Genomic DNA, 26935 nt, shown 5'->3' with positions numbered 1-26935 from the left:
GTACTGATGATGATCCCGGTACTGATGATGATGCCGGTACTGATGATGATCCCGGTACTGATGATGATGCCGGTACTGATGATGATCCTGGTGATGATGATCCCGGTACTGATGATGATGCCGGTACTGCTGATGATGCCGGTACTGCTGATGATGCCGGTACTGATGATGATGCCGGTACTGATGATGATCCCGGTACTGATGATGATCCTGGTGATGATGATCCCGGTACTGATGATGATCCCGGTACTGATGATGATCCCGGTACTGATGATGATCCCGGTACTGATGATGATCCTGGTGATGATGATCCTGGTACTGATGATGATCCCGGTACTGATGATGATACCGGTACTGATGATGATGCCGGTACTGATGATGATCCCGGTACTGATGATGATGCCGGTACTGATGATTCCGGTACTGATGATGATCCTGGTGATGATGATTCCGGTACTGATGATGATGCCGGTACTGATGATCCCGGTACTGATGATGATACCGGTACTGATGATGATGCCGGTACTGATGATGATCCTGGTGATGATGATCCCGGTACTGATGATGATCCCGGTACTGATGATCCCGGTACTGATGATGATCCTGGTGATGATGATGCCGGTACTGATGATCCCGGTACTGATGATCCCGGTACTGCTGATACCGGTACTGATGATCCCGGTACTGCTGATACCGGTACTGCTGATACCGGTACTGCTGATACCGGTACTGATGATCCCGGCACCAGCTCTGGAGAAACTTCTGAGCTTTTAAGTTCCGTTTGTTCCTCCAGACGTCTCACCGGAGACGGAACGACGTCCACATCCAACTTCTGCTTCTTTATGGCTGGAAAACAAAAGAAAGAAAGAAATATACATTAATGATCCAAAACTGTAACACCCCCCCCCCCCCCCCTCCAAATCAAATCCTCCTCACATGATCAGAACGATGTGAATGTAGATGTGAGATGTGAGGCTGTATGTTCCTCTTGGCTAGCACCGGTCTTTGCTTTGACTCACATCTTGTCCATGATTTTTACACGACCCAGCCAACACGAAGATGTAACATAAAGCCTCCACAAGGGGGCGTTCGTGTACAAGTTCGTTTAATTGTTGTTATTTTTCCTGCGATATATTTTTTTCAGCTCGCGACCACCAACCCATGAGTCCACGGTTCAGTTTGTTATCGAGTTCTATTCGCCAAAGACTAAAAGGAGCATCCAGACTGTTATCAGTGAAAGGTGCTGTCATCAGTACCACAGCATGGGTGAAGGTACCACTGATGCCAGGGCGTATTTGAGGATTTTAGAGAGACACGCTCTGCCATCAAGTCGGCGTCTTAAGAGCAGAACACAACAGAGCGCATGTGCTGGAGCGGCCTGCCTGCAGTCCAGATGTGTCTGGAGAATCAGACGACGAGAAGCAGCTGAAGTCTCGTATCTAGCAACACTGTAAGTGTCCTCATTAATAGGAACACTGATGGAACACGGGGGGGGGGGGGGGGGGACGACACGCCCCCGTCCTGACTTTTATGGAAATGGGGAGGGGGGGTGAATACTTTTTCACAATACATGGAATAGAAAGATGAATGAAACCTGTTTCCGTATCAGAAGCGCCGCTCGTCCGCTGCTTCTCCGCCGTCCCGGACGCCTGAACGGTGCGCACCTAAAATATTGGGACAGCACGTGTCATTCATTCAGAACACAAGAGGGCTAATCAAGACCAAAACCTGGCCAAAAGTATGTGGACGCCCCTCCTAGTGGTTAAGATGGGCATTAAACAAACACGGGAGGAATCGGAACGCCCTCCCTCAGACACACTCTAGAGTGGAGGTCATTATAGGTCACTCACAGTGAGGGCGTCCACATACTTTAGGACACGGGCGGGTCTCACCTGTGACACGGCGGCGGGTCTGTTCATGGTCTTCCTCGCCCGGTGGATTTTGGGAGGAGGAGTGCCGGAGGAGAGGGAGGGGGAGGAGGGGGGCGGGTGGACGGGGGTTTTACTCTGACCCGCCGGTCCACACACGCTCATTTTGGCTCGACCAGCCGCGGAGGAGGGAGAGGACGGAATAGACTTCACCGCACGACCTGCCAAAGACAGAGAGAGGAACAATCAGCGACTGCACACGCACGGGTTCAGTTCAGACACACACACTACACACACACACTACACACACACACACACACACACACACACACACACACACACAAAAACACACACACACACACACACACACACAAAAACACACACACACACACACATATATAAACACACAAACACACACACACAATAACATAAACACACACTACACACACACACACACAAAAACACACACACACACACACACACACACACACAAAACACACAAACAAACACACACACACACACACACAAAACACACATACAAACAAACACAAAACACACAAACACACACACACAAAACACACACACACAAAACACACAAACAAACACACACACACACAAAAACACACACACACACACAAAAACACACACACACACACACACACAAAAACACACACACACACAAACACACACACACACACACACAAAAACACACACACACACACACACAAAAACACACACACACACACACACACAAAAACAAACACACACGCACACACACACACAAAAACAAACACACACGCACACACAAACACACATACAAACAAACACAAAACACACAAACACACACACACACACACACACAAACACAGACACAAACACAGACACAAACACACAAATAAACACACACAAACACACATAAACACACACACACAAAACAGACACACACAAGCACACACACACACACAGACACATAAACGCACACACAAACACACACAATAACATAAACACACACTACACACACACACACACAAAAACACACACACACACACACACACAAAACACACAAACAAACACACACACACACAAAACACACATACAAACAAACACAAAACACACAAACACACACACACAAAACACACACACACAAAACACACAAACAAACACACACACACACACAAACAAACATAAATACACACAAACATGGGGAGAACATACAAAACTCCACACAGTAAGGACCCTTGCTGCTCCACCTGGGAATGGAACCCAGGACCTTCTGGCTCAGTGCTACCCACCGTGCCTCCTAAACCCTGACTGACCTGTGAGGGGTTTCCCGGGCGTGGTCGCTCTCTCGCCCGTCTGCTCGTCTCTCTCTCTCTTACTGGGTGACGCACTCACGTCTGCAGGTTCCATCAGGACACAAAAGGTCGATTAGACTTTACAGCAACTACAATAAAAACACTTATTCATGGTCAGGATCAAAGTGAGCGCCCTCACCTGGAGCTTCAGAATGAAGCGGACTGCACTGGGGAGCGGCCTGTAACACACACACACACACACACACACACACATCAATATCAAGTATGTGTTATACACTCACTCCACACATCACTTACAGACTGTACACTATACAACACAACAGCTTAGGGAAGGTCCTTTCCTGCTCCGGTGTTGGCCTTTATTCTGCAGTCGGGTGATTTCAGATCAAAGGTTTTCTGTTTCATGGGTTACAGCAACATCTAAAGTGGCTGTGTTCCAAATCGCTCATGAGTATTTTAGTGATCAGAAAGATGCAGGTTCAAGCCCCACCACTGGTGCCACACAGACAATGACGGGCCCCTGACCTCAGAAAAGAGGAACATCAGACCCCAAAAAGGAAAACATAAGACCCCAAAAAGGAAAACATCAGACCCCAAAAAGGAAAACATCAGACCCCAAAAAGGAAAACATCAGACCTCAGATAAGAGGAACATCAGACCCCAAAAAGGAAAACATCAGACCTCAGATAAGAGGAACATCAGACCCCAAAAAGGAAAACATCAGACCCCAAAAAGGAGAACATCAGACCTCAGAAAAGAGGAACATCAGACCTCAGAAAAGAGGAACATCAGACCTCAGAAAGGAGGAACATCAGACCTCAGAAAAGGAGAACATCAGACCCCAAAAAGGAAAACATCAGACCTTAAAAAGGAGAACATCAGACCTTAAAAAGGAGAACATCAGACCTCAGAAAAGAGGAACATCAGACCTCAGAAAAGAGGAACATCAGACCTCAGAAAAGAGGAACATCAGACCCCAAAAAGGAGGAACATCAGACCCCTAAAAGGGAGAACATCAGACCCCTAAAAAGGAGAACATCAGACCCCTAAAAGGAGGAACATCAGACCCCTAAAAGGAGGAACATCAGACCACTAAAAGGGAGAACATCAGACCCCTAAAAGGAGGAACATCAGACCACTAAAAGGGAGAACATCAGACCCCTAAAAGGAGGAACATCAGACCCCAAAAAAGGAGGAACATCAGACCCCTAAAAGGAGGAACATCAGACCCCAAAAAAGGACATCAGACCCCCAAAAGGAGAACATCAGACCCCCTCCCTAAAAAAGGAGGACATCAGACCCCAATAAAAAAAGGAGAACATCAGACCCCAATAAAAAAGGAGAACATCAGACCCCCTTCCCTAAACAAGACGAAGAACATCAGACCCCTCCCTAAAAAGGAGAACATCAGACCTCTCCCTAAAAAGGAGAACATCAGACCCCAAAGAGAACATCAGACCTCTCCCTAAAAAGGAGAACATCAGACACCTCCCTAAAAAGAACATCAGACCCCTTCCTAAAAAAGAACATCAGACACCCCCCCCCAAAAAAAGGAGAACATCAGACCCCAATAAAAAAATTAAAACATCAGACCCCCTTCCCTAAACAAGAAGAACATCAGACCCCAAAAAAGGAGAACATCAGACCCCTCCCTAAAAAAGGAGATCAGACCCCCTCCCTAAACAAGAACATCAGACCCCTCCCTAAAATGAAGAACATCAGACCCCTCCCTAAAATGGAGAACATCAGACCCCAAAGAAGGAGAACATCAGACCCCAAAGAGAACATCAGACCTCTCCCCAAAAAGGTGGGCATCAGATACCCAGCAGGACAACAAACCTAAACAGCTCAAAACTGGAGCTGTAGTTCTTTGGAGCTGCCAGAATAGAAACTAGCCCAGAATGAAGGTTTTGAAGAAACCTGGACAGAGTTCTGACCTCAGAACCATGGAGAACACGTGATGGACGGTAATGAAATATGAACTTTGTGCTGGAAAAGCTTTAAAAATGAGTGAAATTGGGTCAAAGATCCAACCAGGAGCTTGTTGATGTTCCTCACGAGGAGCTAATGGAGGAGAAAGGACTCATTATTATGAGTCCTGGATGAACATTTTGGGTTCAGAACAGCAGAAGAACCTAAATCCATGATGTTTTAAGTTCTGGTGTGAAGTTCTGGTGTTTCTCCATCCATACAGCAGCAGATCTGCAGCACTAGATGTTCCTGTAGCTCAGACCTCAGCTCAGCGTGCATTTATATTCACATGTATAACATTTAAATGTGCATAAATATGTGCACCCACCTGCTCCATCGTTCCCAGAACCGAACCGTTCCCGTTCTTCTACACAAAACCGAACCGAGTCCTGAGTACCAGGAGCGTCAGAGACAACATGGAGGACACACTGAGTCTCATTTCAAAATAAAAGCCCTGCTAACGCGAAGAGCTGCAGCTAAAAACGTTTATAAGTCTTAAATAGAATTGTTTTTTCTGAAAGGTGTCATTATTCTTGTTTTTAAACAAGAGAACTCTTAGAGGAAGATGGGCAGATAAGTTGAATAAGGCTGAGCTGTTCGTGATGGGTGTAAAGTGGATGAATAACTAAGTACCATGCTAACTAAATATATAAACAGTTAGTGCTTTAACACCACTTTCTAATCTTTCAAAATGCCTTTTACAAATAAAATATTATTATTCATATTAACAATTACAATATTTGGGCATATTTTACCCATGGGCATCAAATAAAACCTTATAAATCAGATGCCACACAAATTCATTAATATTTATTTATATTTCCAGCATTTAGCAGTTGTAGCTAGTGGTTAAGGTACTGGACTAGTAATCAGAAGGTTGCTGGTTTAAGCCCAACCACTGCCAGGTTGCTGCTGTTGGGCCCTTGAGCAAGGCCCTTAACCCTTAATTGCTTAAACAGTATACTGTAACTGTAATGTAAGTCGCTTTGGATTAAGGCGTCTGCTAAATGCTGAAAATGTAAATGTATTTATTTATATTTACAGCATTTAGCAGTTGTACATAGTGGTTAAGGTACCGGACTAGTAATCAAAAGGTCGCTGTTGGACCCTTGAGCAAGGCCCTTAACCCTCAATTGCTTAGACAATACACTGTCACAGTACTGTAAGTCGCTTTGGATAAAAGCGTCTGCTAAATGCTGAAAATGCAACTTACAATTATGACCGAATAAAATTCAAGCAATTGAGGGTCAAGGGCCTCGCTCAGGGGCCCAACAACAACGTGGTAATGTTGGGGGCTTAAACCGACAACTAGTCAAGCACCCTAATAACTTATAATAACAAATTTCAACTGTATACTTGAAACTCTGAATGAATCTCCCTGCACATCCATTCATTTATATTAACACATTTGCACGCTTGTTTTGTTTATTTATTCATTTACTCATTTACTCATCCATTCATGCACCCTCACTGGGGTCCATCTATCTATATTACCGCTGCCAATTCTCTAAACGCAGCTCTTCTAAACGTTTTCTGAAAGCCTTTAATTTATTAATAATAAAGTATCACCAAGATGTGTTAAAATTTAAATGATTTTACACATAAGACCCTCAGTGACTCAAATAATTCCTCACTGTGCGTTCTTCAGCATTTCTAAATAACATTCATTGTTTTCTTTACAATCTGTAATTGGACTGTGAATGTACATTTGTGTAAAAAGGCTAATAGCCATTGTTGGGCCCCTGAGCAAATCTCTTAACCCTCAGTTTCCTGCATTGTGCCATCAAAGTTGTAATTTAATTCATTCAGTGTCTGTTTTAACACCACTTTATCCTGGTCAGGGACACGGTGGGTCTGATTCATTGGTCGGAAGGCAGGAAACACCCCGGACAGGTTGCCAGGTCCGGGTCCTTTCTTTGCAGAGTTTGCATGTTCTCCCCGTGTCTGTGTGGGTTTCCTCCGGGAGCTCCGGTTTCCTCCCTCAGTCCAAAGACGTGCAGTCAGGTTAATTGGAGACACTGAATTGCCCTATAGGTGAATGTGTGTGTGTGTGTGTGTGTGTTTGTCTGCCAGGGTGTTACTGTGTGCCTTGCGCCCACTGAAAAGCTGGGATAGGTTCCAGCACCCCCCGCGACTCTGATTGGATAAGCGGATAAGAAAATGAATGAATGAATGAATGAATGAAATGAATAAATGTGTGCACGGAACCTAGGTAGGTATAAAAAGCTTGTTTTCAAAGTTTACCCGTTTTCGTGAAGACCCGCCTTTTTTTAATATGATTGGCTAATTTTTACAAACTGTCCGCCAATCAGCGGCCGTGATTCCGCTCAATTCCATTGTACAGGATGGGATAGCCAATCACAGTGGAGGAAGTGGAATCGTATTAGCCAATCATAGTGCGGGCGGGGATGTGTCGCTGTGTGGGACGGACCCGTGTTTAAATAAAAGACGGAAACGGTGAGGATATTTAAACAATATTATTATCATTAATAAAAGAACTAAGAGAATCTAATACTGTATAAATGTCATGTATATGTTTACATTGTTATTTACTGCGTGGAAAATATACAGACAAATGCTGATAAACAAACTGTCATAAAACTGGAGGCAGTAACAACGGCTGTGTTCCAATTTGCTCTGTTACTCCCTATATAAGTGCACTACGTCAGATACTCAAAATGGCGCCTGTTGTAGTATAGTGCACTACATGGTAAACAGTGAGTGATTTAGGATACAGCCCTGACAGGTTGGCTAACGCTATCAAATCGCAGTTAGTTTTATCGCCTCTTTTCACCCTTCCGTGTTTTAAAATAAAATATTAACGATATTAAAAATATTAAATAAATAAAGTATTTAATATATGGTGAAACTTGTTTATCTGGCTGTGTAGGCTGTGTAGAACTGGTGCTAGCTAATTTGACTAGCCACCTGTCTCATTTGTTTTGCTTCGGTTGTTCAGTCACTAATTAACCAAATACACAGAATTAAGCTTAAATTTATACACAATAAATAAGTAAATATTATAAACAGCGAGCAGGACACAGTCAAATACAAACTCTGGTGAGTCCTTGTTGCTATTCCAGCTATTTCTAGTTCTATGCTAGATTTCAGAACATGACTGCAGGGATTTTCCTCCCATCCATATTCATAACCAGTGTAAACTCACTGCTACCTTTACTGGTGATCAGAATATTTTGCTTTTGGAGGATATGAGACCCCAAAAAGGAGGCACATCAGACTCCAAATAAGGAGGACACCAGACCCCCAAAAAGGAGGATATCAGATCCCCAAAAAGGAGGAACATCAGACCCCAAATAAGGAGAGCATTAGACCCCCAAAAGAAGGGCTTCAGACCCCAAGTAAGGAGAGCATTAGACCCCAAAAGAGGATATCAGACCCCAAATAAGGAGGATATCAGACCCCCAATAAGAGCATTGTACCCCAAAAAGGAGGAACATCAGACCCCAAATAAGGAGAGCATTAGACCCCCAAAAGAAGGGCTTCAGACCCCAAGTAAGGAGAGCATTAGACCCCAAAAAGGAGGGCATCAGACCCCAAATAAGGAGAGCATTAGACCCCCAAAAGAAGGGCTTCAGACCCCAAGTAAAGAGAGCATTAGACCCCAATAAGGAGGATATCAGACCCCCCAATAAGGAGGATATCAGACCCCCAATAAGGAGGATATCAGACCCCCAATAAGAGCATTGTACCCCAAAAAGGAGGAACATCAGACCCCAAATAAGGAGAGCATTAGACTCCAAAAAGGAGGATATCAGACCCCAAATAAGGAGAGCATTAGACTCCAAAAAGGAGGAACATCAGACCCCAAATAAGGAGAGCATTAGACTCCAAAAAGGAGGATATCAGACCCCAAATAAGGAGAGCATTAGACTCCAAAAAGGAGGAACATCAGACCCCAAATAAGGAGAGCATTAGACCCCAAAAAGGAGGATATCAGACCCCAAATAAGGAGGATATCAGACCTAAAAAAGGAGAGCAAAGAAAATTGGGTTTAATTAGTGTTTGCTAGATGCTAGATTTTTTTATATTAATAAATATAAATTATACCCCTGTACCCGGTTGCTCCCTTTTACACATGAAAGACAACTTCTGGCCGAAGGATCCTGAGAGTATAGCGTGGTCCTCTGTACACGCTGAGGCTCTCTGTAAAAATCTGGTCAGGGTGTTGCGTAACCAGCAGAGGTTGATGAGAAAACACTGCATTTTGCAGAGTTGTCTCCTGTTTGAGGTTTGAGTCATTAGGAACAAGCGTAGTAACACCTGAGACTGTTATGGTAGTAAATGTTTAAGACTCAGCAGAGTAACACCTGAGACTGTTATGGTAGTAAATTATTAGGACTCAGCAGAGTAACACCTGAGACTGTTATGGTAGTAAATTATTAGGAACGAGCAGAGTAACACCTGAGACTGTTATGGTAGTAAATTATTAGGACTCAGCAGAGTAACACCTGAGACTGTTATGGTAGTAAATTATTAGGAACGAGCAGAGTAACACCTGAGACTGTTATGGTGGTAAATTATTAGGAACGAGCAGAGTAACACCTGAGACTGTTATGGTAGTAAATTATTAGGAACGAGCAGAGTAACACCTGAGACTGTTATGGTGGTAAATTATTAGGAACGAGCAGAGTAACACCTGAGACTGTTATGGTAGTAAATTATTAGGAACGAGCAGAGTACCACCTGAGACTGTTATGGTGGTAAATTATTAGGAACGAGCAAAGTAACACCTGAGACTGTTATGGTAGTAAATTATTAGGAACGAGCAGAGTAACACCTGAGACTGTTATGGTAGTAAATTATTAGGAACGAGCAGAGTAACACCTGAGACTGTTATGGTAGTAAATTATTAGGAACGAGCAGAGTACCACCTGAGACTGTTATGGTGGTAAATTATTAGGAACGAGCAGAGTAACACCTGAGACTGTTATGGTGGTAAATTATTAGGAACGAGCAGAGTAACACCTGAGACTGTTATGGTGGTAAATTATTAGGAACGAGCAGAGTAACACCTGAGACTGTTATGGTGGTAAATTATTAGGAACGAGCAGAGTAACACCTGAGACTGTTATGGTAGTAAATTATTAGGAACGAGCAGAGTAACACCTGAGACTGTTATGGTAGTAAATTATTAGGAACGAGCAGAGTAACACCTGAGACTGTTATGGTGGTAAATTATTAGGAACGAGCAGAGTAACACCTGAGACTGTTATGGTGGTAAATTATTAGGAACGAGCAGAGTAACACCTGAGACTGTTATGGTGGTAAATTATTAGGAACGAGCAGAGTAACACCTGAGACTGTTATGGTGGTAAATTATTAGGAACGAGCAGAGTAACACCTGAGACTGTTATGGTGGTAAATTATTAGGAACGAGCAGAGTAACACCTGAGACTGTTATGGTGGTAAATTATTAGGAACGAGCAGAGTAACACCTGAGACTGTTATGGTAGTAAATTATTAGGAACGAGCAGAGTAACACCTGAGACTGTTATGGTAGTAAATTATTAGGAACGAGCAGAGTAACACCTGAGACTGTTATGGTAGTAAATTATTAGGAACGAGCAGAGTAACACCTGAGACTGTTATGGTGGTAAATTATTAGGAACGAGCAGAGTAACACCTGAGACTGTTATGGTAGTAAATTATTAGGAACGAGCAGAGTAACACCTGAGACTGTTATGGTAGTAAATTATTAGGAACGAGCAGAGTAACACCTGAGACTGTTATGGTAGTAAATTATTAGGAACGAGCAGAGTAACACCTGAGACTGTTATGGTAGTAAATTATTAGGAACGAGCAGAGTAACACCTGAGACTGTTATGGTGGTAAATTATTAGGAACGAGCAGAGTAACACCTGAGACTGTTATGGTAGTAAATTATTAGGAACGAGCAGAGTAACACCTGAGACTGTTATGGTAGTAAATTATTAGGAACGAGCAGAGTAACACCTGAGACTGTTATGGTAGTAAATTATTAGGAACGAGCAGAGTACCACCTGAGACTGTTATGGTGGTAAATTATTAGGAACGAGCAGAGTAACACCTGAGACTGTTATGGTGGTAAATTATTAGGAACGAGCAGAGTAACACCTGAGACTGTTATGGTGGTAAATTATTAGGAACGAGCAGAGTAACACCTGAGACTGTTATGGTAGTAAATTATTAGGAACGAGCAGAGTAACACCTGAGACTGTTATGGTGGTAAATTATTAGGAACGAGCAGAGTAACACCTGAGACTGTTATGGTGGTAAATTATTAGGAACGAGCAGAGTAACACCTGAGACTGTTATGGTAGTAAATTATTAGGAACGAGCAGAGTAACACCTGAGACTGTTATGGTGGTAAATTATTAGGAACGAGCAGAGCAACACCTGAGACTGTTATGGTAGTAAATTATTAGGAACGAGCAGAGTAACACCTGAGACTGTTATGGTGGTAAATTATTAGGAACGAGCAGAGTAACACCTGAGACTGTTATGGTAGTAAATTATTAGGAACGAGCAGAGTACCACCTGAGACTGTTATGGTGGTAAATTATTAGGAACGAGCAAAGTAACACCTGAGACTGTTATGGTAGTAAATTATTAGGAACGAGCAGAGTAACACCTGAGACTGTTATGGTAGTAAATTATTAGGAACGAGCAGAGTAACACCTGAGACTGTTATGGTAGTAAATTATTAGGAACGAGCAGAGTACCACCTGAGACTGTTATGGTGGTAAATTATTAGGAACGAGCAGAGTAACACCTGAGACTGTTATGGTGGTAAATTATTAGGAACGAGCAGAGTAACACCTGAGACTGTTATGGTGGTAAATTATTAGGAACGAGCAGAGTAACACCTGAGACTGTTATGGTGGTAAATTATTAGGAACGAGCAGAGTAACACCTGAGACTGTTATGGTAGTAAATTATTAGGAACGAGCAGAGTAACACCTGAGACTGTTATGGTAGTAAATTATTAGGAACGAGCAGAGTAACACCTGAGACTGTTATGGTGGTAAATTATTAGGAACGAGCAGAGTAACACCTGAGACTGTTATGGTGGTAAATTATTAGGAACGAGCAGAGTAACACCTGAGACTGTTATGGTGGTAAATTATTAGGAACGAGCAGAGTAACACCTGAGACTGTTATGGTGGTAAATTATTAGGACTCAGCAGAGTAACACCTGAGACTGTTATGGTGGTAAATTATTAGGAACGAGCAGAGTAACACCTGAGACTGTTATGGTGGTAAATTATTAGGAACGAGCAGAGTAACACCTGAGACTGTTATGGTGGTAAATTATTAGGAACGAGCAGAGTAACACCTGAGACTGTTATGGTGGTAAATTATTAGGAACGAGCAGAGTAACACCTGAGACTGGTATGGTGGTAAATTATTAGGACTCAGCAGAGTAACACCTGAGACTGTTATGGTGGTAAATTATTAGGAACGAGCAGAGTAACACCTGAGACTGTTATGGTGGTAAATCATTAGGAACGAGCAGAGTAACACCTGAGACTGTTATGGTGGTAAATTATTAGGAACGAGCAGAGTAACACCTGAGACTGTTATGGTAGTAAATTATTAGGAACGAGCAGAGTAACACCTGAGACTGTTATGGTAGTAAATTATTAGGAACGAGCAGAGTAACACCTGAGACTGTTATGGTGGTAAATCATTAGGAACGAGCAGAGTAACACCTGAGACTGTTATGGTGGTAAATCATTAGGAACGAGCAGAGTACCACCTGAGACTGTTATGGTGGTAAATCATTAGGAACGAGCAGAGTACCACCTGAGACTGTTATGGTGGTAAATTATTAGGAACGAGCAGAGTAACACCTGAGACTGTTATGGTGGTAAATTATTAGGAACGAGCAGAGTACCACCTGAGACTGTTATGGTGGTAAATTATTAGGAACGAGCAGAGTACCACCTGAGACTGTTATGGTAGTAAATTATTAGGAACGAGCAGAGTAACACCTGAGACTGTTATGGTGGTAAATCATTAGGAACGAGCAGAGTAACACCTGAGACTGTTATGGTGGTAAATCATTAGGAACGAGCAGAGTACCACCTGAGACTGTTATGGTAGTAAATTATTAGGAACGAGCAGAGTAACACCTGAGACTGTTATGGTGGTAAATCATTAGGAACGAGCAGAGTAACACCTGAGACTGTTATGGTGGTAAATCATTAGGAACGAGCAGAGTACCACCTGAGACTGTTATGGTGGTAAATTATTAGGAACGAGCAGATGTTGTTGTATCTGTTGTACAGGACGATGCTGTGAGACTGTTATGGTAGTGAACCCCTGATCTCTCCTGGTCCTGATGTGGTTGTGTGTGTTGTACAGGATGATGCTGTGAGACTGTTATGGTAGTGAACCCCTGATCTCTCCTGGTCCTGATGTTGTTGTATCTGTTGTACAGGACGATGCTGTGAGACTGTTATGGTAGTGAACCCCTGATCTCTCCTGGTCCTGATGTTGTTGTATCTGTTGTACAGGACGATGCTGTGAGACTGTTATGGTAGTGAACCCCTGATCTCTCCTGGTCCTGATGTTGTTGTATCTGTTGTACAGGACGATGCTGTGAGACTGTTATGGTGGTGAACCCCTGATCTCTCCTGGTCCTGATGTTGTTGTATCTGTTGTACAGGACGATGCTGTGAGACTGTTATGGTGGTGAACCCCTGATCTCTCCTGGTCCTGATGATGTTGTATCTGTTGTACAGGACGATGCTGTGAGACTGTTATGGTGGTGAACCCCTGATCTCTCCTGGTCCTGATGTTGTTGTATCTGTTGTACAGGATGATGCTGTGAGACTGTTATGGTGGTGAACCCCTGATCTCTCCTGGTCCTGATGTTGTTGTATCTGTTGTACAGGACGATGCTGTGAGACTGTTATGGTAGTGAACCCCTGATCTCTCCTGGTCCTGATGTGGTTGTGTGTGTTGTACAGGACGATGCTGTGAGACTGTTATGGTAGTGAACCCCTGATCTCTCCTGGTCCTGATGTTGTTGTATCTGTTGTACAGGACGATGCTGTGAGACTGTTATGGTGGTGAACCCCTGATCTCTCCTGGTCCTGATGTTGTTGTATCTGTTGTACAGGACGATGCTGTGAGACTGTTATGGTGGTGAACCCCTGATCTCTCCTGGTCCTGATGTTGTTGTATCTGTTGTACAGGATGATGCTGTGAGACTGTTATGGTGGTGAACCCCTGATCTCTCCTGGTCCTGATGTTGTTGTATCTGTTGTACAGGACGATGCTGTGAGACTGTTATGGTAGTGAACCCCTGATCTCTCCTGGTCCTGATGTTGTTGTATCTGTTGTACAGGACGATGCTGTGAGACTGTTATGGTGGTGAACCCCTGATCTCTCCTGGTCCTGATGTGGTTGTGTGTGTTGTACAGGACGATGCTGTGAGACTGTTATGGTAGTGAACCCCTGATCTCTCCTGGTCCTGATGTTGTTGTGTGTGTTGTACAGGACGATGCTGTGAGACTGTTATGGTGGTGAACCCCTGATCTCTCCTGGTCCTGATGTTGTTGTATCTGTTGTACAGGATGATGCTGTGAGACTGTTATGGTGGTGAACCCCTGATCTCTCCTGGTCCTGATGTTGTTGTATCTGTTGTACAGGACGATGCTGTGAGACTGTTATGGTGGTGAACCCCTGATCTCTCCTGGTCCTGATGTTGTTGTGTGTGTTGTACAGGACGATGCTGTGAGACTGTTATGGTGGTGAACCCCTGATCTCTCCTGGTCCTGATGTTGTTGTATCTGTTGTACAGGACGATGCTGTGAGACTGTTATGGTGGTGAACCCCTGATCTCTCCTGGTCCTGATGTTGTTGTGTGTGTTGTACAGGACGATGCTGTGAGACTGTTATGGTAGTGAACCCCTGATCTCTCCTGGTCCTGATGTGGTTGTGTGTGTTGTACAGGATGATGCTGTGAGACTGTTATGGTGGTGAACCCCTGATCTCTCCTGGTCCTGATGTTGTTGTATCTGTTGTACAGGATGATGCTGTGAGACTGTTATGGTAGTGAACCCCTGATCTCTCCTGGTCCTGATGTTGTTGTATCTGTTGTACAGGACGATGCTGTGAGACTGTTATGGTAGTGAACCCCTGATCTCTCCTGGTCCTGATGATGTTGTATCTGTTGTACAGGATGATGCTGTGAGACTGTTATGGTAGTGAACCCCTGATCTCTCCTGGTCCTGATGTTGTTGTATCTGTTGTACAGGATGATGCTGTGAGACTGTTATGGTAGTGAACCCCTGATCTCTCCTGGTCCTGATGTGGTTGTGTGTGTTGTACAGGATGATGCTGTGAGACTGTTATGGTGGTGAACCCCTGATCTCTCCTGGTCCTGATGTTGTTGTATCTGTTGTACAGGACGATGCTGTGAGACTGTTATGGTGGTGAACCCCTGATCTCTCCTGGTCCTGATGTTGTTGTGTGTGTTGTACAGGACGATGCTGTGAGACTGTTATGGTGGTGAACCCCTGATCTCTCCTGGTCCTGATGTTGTTGTGTGTGTTGTACAGGAGGATGCTGTGAGACTGTTATGGTAGTGAACCCCTGATCTCTCCTGGTCCTGATGTGGTTGTGTGTGTTGTACAGGATGATGCTGTGAGACTGTTATGGTGGTGAACCCCTGATCTCTCCTGGTCCTGATGTTGTTGTATCTGTTGTACAGGATGATGCTGTGAGACTGTTATGGTAGTGAACCCCTGATCTCTCCTGGTCCTGATGTTGTTGTATCTGTTGTACAGGACGATGCTGTGAGACTGTTATGGTAGTGAATAGTGATCGACCGATTAATCTGGCCGATTTTTGGCATTTTTTAGATAATCGGCATCGGCCGATATATGTGCGCACAAGGCCGATATTTAAACATTGCCTCCGTCAGCTCAGTGACTGTATACAGTCATTGGTCTGGCTGTTGTTAGAGCGCCCCCGTGTGTCCATTTTGCCACTCTCCAGGCAGACATCAGTGAATGCACAAGAACAAGGATTTGCTGCTCTTGACTTGGACAGGGTTTACAACCGTTTTTTTTTTCCAAATATTTCACTTTAACTTTAACTTCATAATTTTTTATTCACAAATATTTTTGTTAATATTTTATTTATATTTTGATTACTTATCTAAATGCTCAAACACAATGCACACACAGTTTGGTGCTTAAATAATGGCTCCTTAAAAGAAGTTCTTCTATGTGCAGCTGTCTTCACTAAGCATGTTTGTTCATTCTTAAAAACAAAAAGATACTGCTATCTGCTTGTGTATGTTAAGTGCACTGAAACCTTTGAAATAATTTGTATTTTATTTAAAGTTTTTATTTTTTTTTATTTAATTTTTTGAACGGCCAAAAGAGCAAACAAGAATATACAGTGATTAATAAATGTTTATTTAAGATCATTAATTCTGTTTTGTTGTATTATTATTATTATTATTGTATTTTTTAGTTGTAAAAAAATGGTATTATCGGCTTTATATATCGGCCATCGGCCACTTCTTTCGTCTAAATATCGGTATCGGCATCAGCCATTAAAAAACCCATATCGGTCGATCACTAGTAGTGAACCCCTGATCTCTCCTGGTCCTGATGTGGTTGTGTGTGTTGTACAGGACGATGCTGTGAGACTGTTATGGTAGTGAACCCCTGATCTCTCCTGGTCCTGATGTTGTTGTATCTGTTGTACAGGAGGATGCTGTGAGACTGTTATGGTAGTGAACCCCTGATCTCTCCTGGTCCTGATGTTGTTGTATCTGTTGTACAGGACGATGCTGTGAGACTGTTATGGTGGTGAACCCCTGATCTCTCCTGGTCCTGATGTTGTTGTATCTGTTGTACAGGACGATGCTGTGAGACTGTTATGGTGGTGAACCCCTGATCTCTCCTGGTCCTGATGTTGTTGTGTGTGTTGTACAGGACGATGCTGTGAGACTGTTATGGTAGTGAACCCCTGATCTCTCCTGGTCCTGATGTTGTTGTGTGTGTTGTACAGGACGATGCTGTGAGACTGTTATGGTGGTGAACCCCTGATCTCTCCTGGTCCTGATGTTGTTGTATCTGTTGTACAGGACGATGCTGTGAGACTGTTATGGTAGTGAACCCCTGATCTCTCCTGGTCCTGATGTTGTTGTATCTGTTGTACAGGACGATGCTGTGAGACTGTTATGGTGGTGAACCCCTGATCTCTCCTGGTCCTGATGTTGTTGTGTGTGTTGTACAGGACGATGCTGTGAGACTGTTATGGTAGTGAACCCCTGATCTCTCCTGGTCCTGATGTTGTTGTATCTGTTGTACAGGACGATGCTGTGAGACTGTTATGGTGGTGAACCCCTGATCTCTCCTGGTCCTGATGTTGTTGTATCTGTTGTACAGGACGATGCTGTGAGACTGTTATGGTAGTGAACCCCTGATCTCTCCTGGTCCTGATGTTGTTGTATCTGTTGTACAGGACGATGCTGTGAGACTGTTATGGTAGTGAACCCCTGATCTCTCCTGGTCCTGATGTTGTTGTATCTGTTGTACAGGACGATGCTGTGAGACTGTTATGGTGGTGAACCCCTGATCTCTCCTGGTCCTGATGTTGTTGTATCTGTTGTACAGGACGATGCTGTGAGACTGTTATGGTAGTGAACCCCTGATCTCTCCTGGTCCTGATGTTGTTGTATCTGTTGTACAGGACGATGCTGTGAGACTGTTATGGTGGTGAACCCCTGATCTCTCCTGGTCCTGATGTGGTTGTGTGTGTTGTACAGGACGATGCTGTGAGACTGTTATGGTAGTGAACCCCTGATCTCTCCTGGTCCTGATGTTGTTGTATGTGTTGTACAGGACGATGCTGTGAGACTGTTATGGTAGTGAACCCCTGATCTCTCCTGGTCCTGATGTTGTTGTATCTGTTGTACAGGACGATGCTGTGAGACTGTTATGGTGGTGAACCCCTGATCTCTCCTGGTCCTGATGATGTTGTATCTGTTGTACAGGATGATGCTGTGAGACTGTTATGGTGGTGAACCCCTGATCTCTCCTGGTCCTGATGTTGTTGTATCTGTTGTACAGGACGATGCTGTGAGACTGTTATGGTAGTGAACCCCTGATCTCTCCTGGTCCTGATGTTGTTGTGTGTGTTGTACAGGATGATGCTGTGAGACTGTTATGGTAGTGAACCCCTGATCTCTCCTGGTCCTGATGTTGTTGTGTGTGTTGTACAGGACGATGCTGTGAGACTGTTATGGTAGTGAACCCCTGATCTCTCCTGGTCCTGATGATGTTGTATCTGTTGTACAGGACGATGCTGTGAGACTGTTATGGTGGTGAACCCCTGATCTCTCCTGGTCCTGATGTTGTTGTATCTGTTGTACAGGACGATGCTGTGAGACTGTTATGGTGGTGAACCCCTGATCTCTCCTGGTCCTGATGTTGTTGTATCTGTTGTACAGGACGATGCTGTGAGACTGTTATGGTAGTGAACCCCTGATCTCTCCTGGTCCTGATGTGGTTGTGTGTGTTGTACAGGACGATGCTGTGAGACTGTTATGGTGGTGAACCCCTGATCTCTCCTGGTCCTGATGTTGTTGTATCTGTTGTACAGGACGATGCTGTGAGACTGTTATGGTGGTGAACCCCTGATCTCTCCTGGTCCTGATGTTGTTGTATCTGTTGTACAGGACGATGCTGTGAGACTGTTATGGTGGTGAACCCCTGATCTCTCCTGGTCCTGATGTGGTTGTGTGTGTTGTACAGGACGATGCTGTGAGACTGTTATGGTGGTGAACCCCTGATCTCTCCTGGTCCTGATGTGGTTGTATCTGTTGTACAGGACGATGCTGTGAGACTGTTATGGTGGTGAACCCCTGATCTCTCCTGGTCCTGATGTTGTTGTATCTGTTGTACAGGATGATGCTGTGAGACTGTTATGGTAGTGAACCCCTGATCTCTCCTGGTCCTGATGATGTTGTATCTGTTGTACAGGATGATGCTGTGAGACTGTTATGGTAGTGAACCCCTGATCTCTCCTGGTCCTGATGTTGTTGTGTGTGTTGTACAGGACGATGCTGTGAGACTGTTATGGTGGTGAACCCCTGATCTCTCCTGGTCCTGATGTGGTTGTGTGTGTTGTACAGGACGATGCTGTGAGACTGTTATGGTGGTGAACCCCTGATCTCTCCTGGTCCTGATGTTGTTGTATCTGTTGTACAGGACGATGCTGTGAGACTGTTATGGTAGTGAACCCCTGATCTCTCCTGGTCCTGATGTGGTTGTGTGTGTTGTACAGGACGATGCTGTGAGACTGTTATGGAGGTGAACCCCTGATCTCTCCTGGTCCTGATGTTGTTGTATCTGTTGTACAGGACGATGCTGTGAGACTGTTATGGTAGTGAACCCCTGATCTCTCCTGGTCCTGATGTTGTTGTATCTGTTGTACAGGACGATGCTGTGAGACTGTTATGGTGGTGAACCCCTGATCTCTCCTGGTCCTGATGTGGTTGTGTGTGTTGTACAGGACGATGCTGTGAGACTGTTATGGTAGTGAACCCCTGATCTCTCCTGGTCCTGATGATGTTGTATCTGTTGTACAGGATGATGCTGTGAGACTGTTATGGTAGTGAACCCCTGATCTCTCCTGGTCCTGATGTTGTTGTGTGTGTTGTACAGGACGATGCTGTGAGACTGTTATGGTGGTGAACCCCTGATCTCTCCTGGTCCTGATGTGGTTGTGTGTGTTGTACAGGACGATGCTGTGAGACTGTTATGGTGGTGAACCCCTGATCTCTCCTGGTCCTGATGTTGTTGTATCTGTTGTACAGGACGATGCTGTGAGACTGTTATGGTGGTGAACCCCTGATCTCTCCTGGTCCTGATGTGGTTGTGTGTGTTGTACAGGACGATGCTGTGAGACTGTTATGGTAGTGAACCCCTGATCTCTCCTGGTCCTGATGTTGTTGTATCTGTTGTACAGGACGATGCTGTGAGACTGTTATGGTAGTGAACCCCTGATCTCTCCTGGTCCTGATGTTGTTGTATCTGTTGTACAGGACGATGCTGTGAGACTGTTATGGTGGTGAACCCCTGATCTCTCCTGGTCCTGATGTTGTTGTATCTGTTGTACAGGACGATGCTGTGAGACTGTTATGGTGGTGAACCCCTGATCTCTCCTGGTCCTGATGATGTTGTATCTGTTGTACAGGACGATGCTGTGAGACTGTTATGGTGGTGAACCCCTGATCTCTCCTGGTCCTGATGTTGTTGTATCTGTTGTACAGGACGATGCTGTGAGACTGTTATGGTAGTGAACCCCTGATCTCTCCTGGTCCTGATGTGGTTGTGTGTGTTGTACAGGACGATGCTGTGAGACTGTTATGGAGGTGAACCCCTGATCTCTCCTGGTCCTGATGTTGTTGTATCTGTTGTACAGGACGATGCTGTGAGACTGTTATGGTAGTGAACCCCTGATCTCTCCTGGTCCTGATGTTGTTGTATCTGTTGTACAGGACGATGCTGTGAGACTGTTATGGTGGTGAACCCCTGATCTCTCCTGGTCCTGATGTTGTTGTATCTGTTGTACAGGACGATGCTGTGAGACTGTTATGGTAGTGAACCCCTGATCTCTCCTGGTCCTGATGTTGTTGTATCTGTTGTACAGGACGATGCTGTGAGACTGTTATGGTGGTGAACCCCTGATCTCTCCTGGTCCTGATGTTGTTGTATCTGTTGTACAGGACGATGCTGTGAGACTGTTATGGTAGTGAACCCCTGATCTCTCCTGGTCCTGATGTGGTTGTGTGTGTTGTACAGGACGATGCTGTGAGACTGTTATGGTGGTGAACCCCTGATCTCTCCTGGTCCTGATGTTGTTGTATCTGTTGTACAGGAGGATGCTGTGAGACTGTTATGGTGGTGAACCCCTGATCTCTCCTGGTCCTGATGTGGTTGTGTGTGTTGTACAGGACGATGCTGTGAGACTGTTATGGTGGTGAACCCCTGATCTCTCCTGGTCCTGATGTTGTTGTATCTGTTGTACAGGACGATGCTGTGAGACTGTTATGGTAGTGAACCCCTGATCTCTCCTGGTCCTGATGTGGTTGTGTGTGTTGTACAGGACGATGCTGTGAGACTGTTATGGTGGTGAACCCCTGATCTCTCCTGGTCCTGATGATGTTGTATCTGTTGTACAGGAGGATGCTGTGAGACTGTTATGGTGGTGAACCCCTGATCTCTCCTGGTCCTGATGTGGTTGTGTGTGTTGTACAGGACGATGCTGTGAGACTGTTATGGTGGTGAACCCCTGATCTCTCCTGGTCCTGATGTGGTTGTATCTGTTGTACAGGACGATGCTGTGAGACTGTTATGGTGGTGAACCCCTGATCTCTCCTGGTCCTGATGTTGTTGTATCTGTTGTACAGGAGGATGCTGTGAGACTGTTATGGTGGTGAACCCCTGATCTCTCCTGGTCCTGATGTTGTTGTATCTGTTGTACAGGATGATGCTGTGAGACTGTTATGGTAGTGAACCCCTGATCTCTCCTGGTCCTGATGTGGTTGTGTGTGTTGTACAGGACGATGCTGTGAGACTGTTATGGTGGTGAACCCCTGATCTCTCCTGGTCCTGATGTTGTTGTATCTGTTGTACAGGATGATGCTGTGAGACTGTTATGGTGGTGAACCCCTGATCTCTCCTGGTCCTGATGTTGTTGTGTGTGTTGTACAGGACGATGCTGTGAGACTGTTATGGTGGTGAACCCCTGATCTCTCCTGGTCCTGATGTTGTTGTGTGTGTTGTACAGGACGATGCTGTGAGACTGTTATGGTAGTGAACCCCTGATCTCTCCTGGTCCTGATGTTGTTGTGTGTGTTGTACAGGACGATGCTGTGAGACTGTTATGGTGGTGAACCCCTGATCTCTCCTGGTCCTGATGTTGTTGTATCTGTTGTACAGGACGATGCTGTGAGACTGTTATGGTGGTGAACCCCTGATCTCTCCTGGTCCTGATGTTGTTGTATCTGTTGTACAGGATGATGCTGTGAGACTGTTATGGTAGTGAACCCCTGATCTCTCCTGGTCCTGATGTGGTTGTGTGTGTTGTACAGGACGATGCTGTGAGACTGTTATGGTAGTGAACCCCTGATCTCTCCTGGTCCTGATGTTGTTGTATCTGTTGTACAGGACGATGCTGTGAGACTGTTATGGTAGTGAACCCCTGATCTCTCCTGGTCCTGATGTTGTTGTGTGTGTTGTACAGGACGATGCTGTGAGACTGTTATGGTGGTGAACCCCTGATCTCTCCTGGTCCTGATGTTGTTGTATCTGTTGTACAGGACGATGCTGTGAGACTGTTATGGTGGTGAACCCCTGATCTCTCCTGGTCCTGATGATGTTGTATCTGTTGTACAGGATGATGCTGTGAGACTGTTATGGTAGTGAACCCCTGATCTCTCCTGGTCCTGATGTGGTTGTGTGTGTTGTACAGGACGATGCTGTGAGACTGTTATGGTAGTGAACCCCTGATCTCTCCTGGTCCTGATGTGGTTGTGTGTGTTGTACAGGACGATGCTGTGAGACTGTTATGGTGGTGAACCCCTGATCTCTCCTGGTCCTGATGATGTTGTATCTGTTGTACAGGACGATGCTGTGAGACTGTTATGGTGGTGAACCCCTGATCTCTCCTGGTCCTGATGTGGTTGTGTGTGTTGTACAGGATGATGCTGTGAGACTGTTATGGTGGTGAACCCCTGATCTCTCCTGGTCCTGATGATGTTGTATCTGTTGTACAGGATGATGCTGTGAGACTGTTATGGTGGTGAACCCCTGATCTCTCCTGGTCCTGATGTTGTTGTATCTGTTGTACAGGACGATGCTGTGAGACTGTTATGGTGGTGAACCCCTGATCTCTCCTGGTCCTGATGTGGTTGTGTGTGTTGTACAGGATGATGCTGTGAGACTGTTATGGTGGTGAACCCCTGATCTCTCCTGATCCTGATGTGGTTGTATCTGTTGTACAGGACGATGCTGTGAGACTGTTATGGTGGTGAACCCCTGATCTCTCCTGGTCCTGATGTTGTTGTATCTGTTGTACAGGACGATGCTGTGAGACTGTTATGGTGGTGAACCCCTGATCTCTCCTGGTCCTGATGTGGTTGTGTGTGTTGTACAGGACGATGCTGTGAGACTGTTATGGTTGTGAACCCCTGATCTCTCCTGGTCCTGATGTGGTTGTGTGTGTTGTACAGGACGATGCTGTGAGACTGTTATGGTTGTGAACCCCTGATCTCTCCTGGTCCTGATGTGGTTGTGTGTGTTGTACAGGACGATGCTGTGAGACTGTTATGGTTGTGAACCCCTGATCTCTCCTGGTCCTGATGTTGTTGTGTGTGTTGTACAGGACGATGCTGTGAGACTGTTATGGTGGTGAACCCCTGATCTCTCCTGGTCCTGATGTGGTTGTGTGTGTTGTACAGGACGATGCTGTGAGACTGTTATGGTGGTGAACCCCTGATCTCTCCTGGTCCTGATGTTGTTGTATCTGTTGTACAGGACGATGCTGTGAGACTGTTATGGTGGTGAACCCCTGATCTCTCCTGGTCCTGATGTTGTTGTATCTGTTGTACAGGACGATGCTGTGAGACTGTTATGGTGGTGAACCCCTGATCTCTCCTGGTCCTGATGATGTTGTATCTGTTGTACAGGATGATGCTGTGAGACTGTTATGGTGGTGAACCCCTGATCTCTCCTGGTCCTGATGTTGTTGTATCTGTTGTACAGGACGATGCTGTGAGACTGTTATGGTGGTGAACCCCTGATCTCTCCTGGTCCTGATGTGGTTGTGTGTGTTGTACAGGATGATGCTGTGAGACTGTTATGGTGGTGAACCCCTGATCTCTCCTGGTCCTGATGTTGTTGTATCTGTTGTACAGGACGATGCTGTGAGACTGTTATGGTAGTGAACCCCTGATCTCTCCTGGTCCTGATGTTGTTGTATCTGTTGTACAGGACGATGCTGTGAGACTGTTATGGTAGTGAACCCCTGATCTCTCCTGGTCCTGATGTTGTTGTATCTGTTGTACAGGACGATGCTGTGAGACTGTTATGGTGGTGAACCCCTGATCTCTCCTGGTCCTGATGTTGTTGTATCTGTTGTACAGGACGATGCTGTGAGACTGTTATGGTGGTGAACCCCTGATCTCTCCTGGTCCTGATGATGTTGTATCTGTTGTACAGGACGATGCTGTGAGACTGTTATGGTAGTGAACCCCTGATCTCTCCTGGTCCTGATGTGGTTGTGTGTGTTGTACAGGACGATGCTGTGAGACTGTTATGGTAGTGAACCCCTGATCTCTCCTGGTCCTGATGTTGTTGTATCTGTTGTACAGGACGATGCTGTGAGACTGTTATGGTGGTGAACCCCTGATCTCTCCTGGTCCTGATGTTGTTGTATCTGTTGTACAGGACGATGCTGTGAGACTGTTATGGTGGTGAACCCCTGATCTCTCCTGGTCCTGATGTTGTTGTGTGTGTTGTACAGGACGATGCTGTGAGACTGTTATGGTAGTGAACCCCTGATCTCTCCTGGTCCTGATGTGGTTGTGTGTGTTGTACAGGATGATGCTGTGAGACTGTTATGGTGGTGAACCCCTGATCTCTCCTGGTCCTGATGTTGTTGTATCTGTTGTACAGGACGATGCTGTGAGACTGTTATGGTGGTGAACCCCTGATCTCTCCTGGTCCTGATGTTGTTGTATCTGTTGTACAGGATGATGCTGTGAGACTGTTATGGTAGTGAACCCCTGATCTCTCCTGGTCCTGATGTTGTTGTATCTGTTGTACAGGACGATGCTGTGAGACTGTTATGGTGGTGAACCCCTGATCTCTCCTGGTCCTGATGTGGTTGTGTGTGTTGTACAGGACGATGCTGTGAGACTGTTATGGTGGTGAACCCCTGATCTCTCCTGGTCCTGATGTTGTTGTATCTGTTGTACAGGATGATGCTGTGAGACTGTTATGGTAGTGAACCCCTGATCTCTCCTGGTCCTGATGTTGTTGTATCTGTTGTACAGGACGATGCTGTGAGACTGTTATGGTGGTGAACCCCTGATCTCTCCTGGTCCTGATGATGTTGTATCTGTTGTACAGGACGATGCTGTGAGACTGTTATGGTGGTGAACCCCTGATCTCTCCTGGTCCTGATGTTGTTGTATCTGTTGTACAGGATGATGCTGTGAGACTGTTATGGTGGTGAACCCCTGATCTCTCCTGGTCCTGATGTTGTTGTATCTGTTGTACAGGACGATGCTGTGAGACTGTTATGGTAGTGAACCCCTGATCTCTCCTGGTCCTGATGTGGTTGTGTGTGTTGTACAGGACGATGCTGTGAGACTGTTATGGTAGTGAACCCCTGATCTCTCCTGGTCCTGATGTTGTTGTATCTGTTGTACAGGACGATGCTGTGAGACTGTTATGGTGGTGAACCCCTGATCTCTCCTGGTCCTGATGTTGTTGTATCTGTTGTACAGGACGATGCTGTGAGACTGTTATGGTGGTGAACCCCTGATCTCTCCTGGTCCTGATGTTGTTGTATCTGTTGTACAGGATGATGCTGTGAGACTGTTATGGTGGTGAACCCCTGATCTCTCCTGGTCCTGATGTTGTTGTATCTGTTGTACAGGACGATGCTGTGAGACTGTTATGGTGGTGAACCCCTGATCTCTCCTGGTCCTGATGTTGTTGTATCTGTTGTACAGGACGATGCTGTGAGACTGTTATGGTAGTGAACCCCTGATCTCTCCTGGTCCTGATGTTGTTGTATCTGTTGTACAGGACGATGCTGTGAGACTGTTATGGTGGTGAACCCCTGATCTCTCCTGGTCCTGATGTTGTTGTATCTGTTGTACAGGACGATGCTGTGAGACTGTTATGGTGGTGAACCCCTGATCTCTCCTGGTCCTGATGTTGTTGTGTGTGTTGTACAGGACGATGCTGTGAGACTGTTATGGTGGTGAACCCCTGATCTCTCCTGGTCCTGATGTTGTTGTATCTGTTGTACAGGATGATGCTGTGAGACTGTTATGGTGGTGAACCCCTGATCTCTCCTGGTCCTGATGTTGTTGTATCTGTTGTACAGGACGATGCTGTGAGACTGTTATGGTGGTGAACCCCTGATCTCTCCTGGTCCTGATGTTGTTGTGTGTGTTGTACAGGACGATGCTGTGAGACTGTTATGGTGGTGAACCCCTGATCTCTCCTGGTCCTGATGTTGTTGTATCTGTTGTACAGGACGATGCTGTGAGACTGTTATGGTGGTGAACCCCTGATCTCTCCTGGTCCTGATGTTGTTGTGTGTGTTGTACAGGACGATGCTGTGAGACTGTTATGGTGGTGAACCCCTGATCTCTCCTGGTCCTGATGTTGTTGTGTGTGTTGTACAGGAGGATGCTGTGAGACTGTTATGGTAGTGAACCCCTGATCTCTCCTGGTCCTGATGTGGTTGTGTGTGTTGTACAGGATGATGCTGTGAGACTGTTATGGTGGTGAACCCCTGATCTCTCCTGGTCCTGATGTTGTTGTATCTGTTGTACAGGATGATGCTGTGAGACTGTTATGGTAGTGAACCCCTGATCTCTCCTGGTCCTGATGTTGTTGTATCTGTTGTACAGGACGATGCTGTGAGACTGTTATGGTAGTGAATAGTGATCGACCGATTAATCTGGCCGATTTTTGGCATTTTTTAGATAATCGGCATCGGCCG

At 45.3% G+C, this 26935-nt stretch overlaps 2 protein-coding genes across 3 annotated transcripts in view; one reads left to right on the top strand and one right to left on the bottom strand.

Annotated features, from left to right (window-relative positions):
* Nucleotides 1-26935, bottom strand: part of ehmt2 (euchromatic histone-lysine N-methyltransferase 2) — an 80528-nt gene that overhangs the window by 32265 nt on the left and 21328 nt on the right. The window contains exons 1-6 of one of the 2 annotated variants that reach the window (XM_063015770.1): nt 5484-5574; nt 3363-3402; nt 3185-3265; nt 1893-2089; nt 1595-1664; nt 1-846 (exon numbers count right to left, since the gene is read on the bottom strand). The exon at nt 1-846 is cut by the window's left edge and continues 98 nt beyond it. In XM_063015770.1, the coding sequence (XP_062871840.1) occupies nt 1-846; nt 1595-1664; nt 1893-2089; nt 3185-3265; nt 3363-3402; nt 5484-5492 (1243 nt within the window). In that variant the 5' untranslated portion in view covers nt 5493-5574. Of the gene's footprint in view, nt 847-1594; nt 1665-1892; nt 2090-3184; nt 3266-3362; nt 3403-5483; nt 5575-26935 lie in introns of those variants that run through there. The other variant, XM_063015686.1, reaches the window with a different exon arrangement.
* LOC134333721 (palmitoyltransferase ZDHHC3-like) overlaps nt 7558-26935 on the top strand; it is a 74487-nt gene continuing 55109 nt past the window's right edge. Inside the window, exon 1 of the mRNA XM_063015888.1 lies at nt 7558-7612. The gene's annotated coding sequence lies outside the window, so the exon portion shown is untranslated. The remainder of the gene's footprint in view (nt 7613-26935) is intronic.

Source organism: Trichomycterus rosablanca, chromosome 1 (genome assembly GCF_030014385.1).
Source record: "Trichomycterus rosablanca isolate fTriRos1 chromosome 1, fTriRos1.hap1, whole genome shotgun sequence".
NCBI classification, from domain to species: domain Eukaryota; kingdom Metazoa; phylum Chordata; class Actinopteri; order Siluriformes; family Trichomycteridae; genus Trichomycterus; species Trichomycterus rosablanca.
This window is presented reverse-complemented; position numbering and strand designations above follow the sequence as displayed.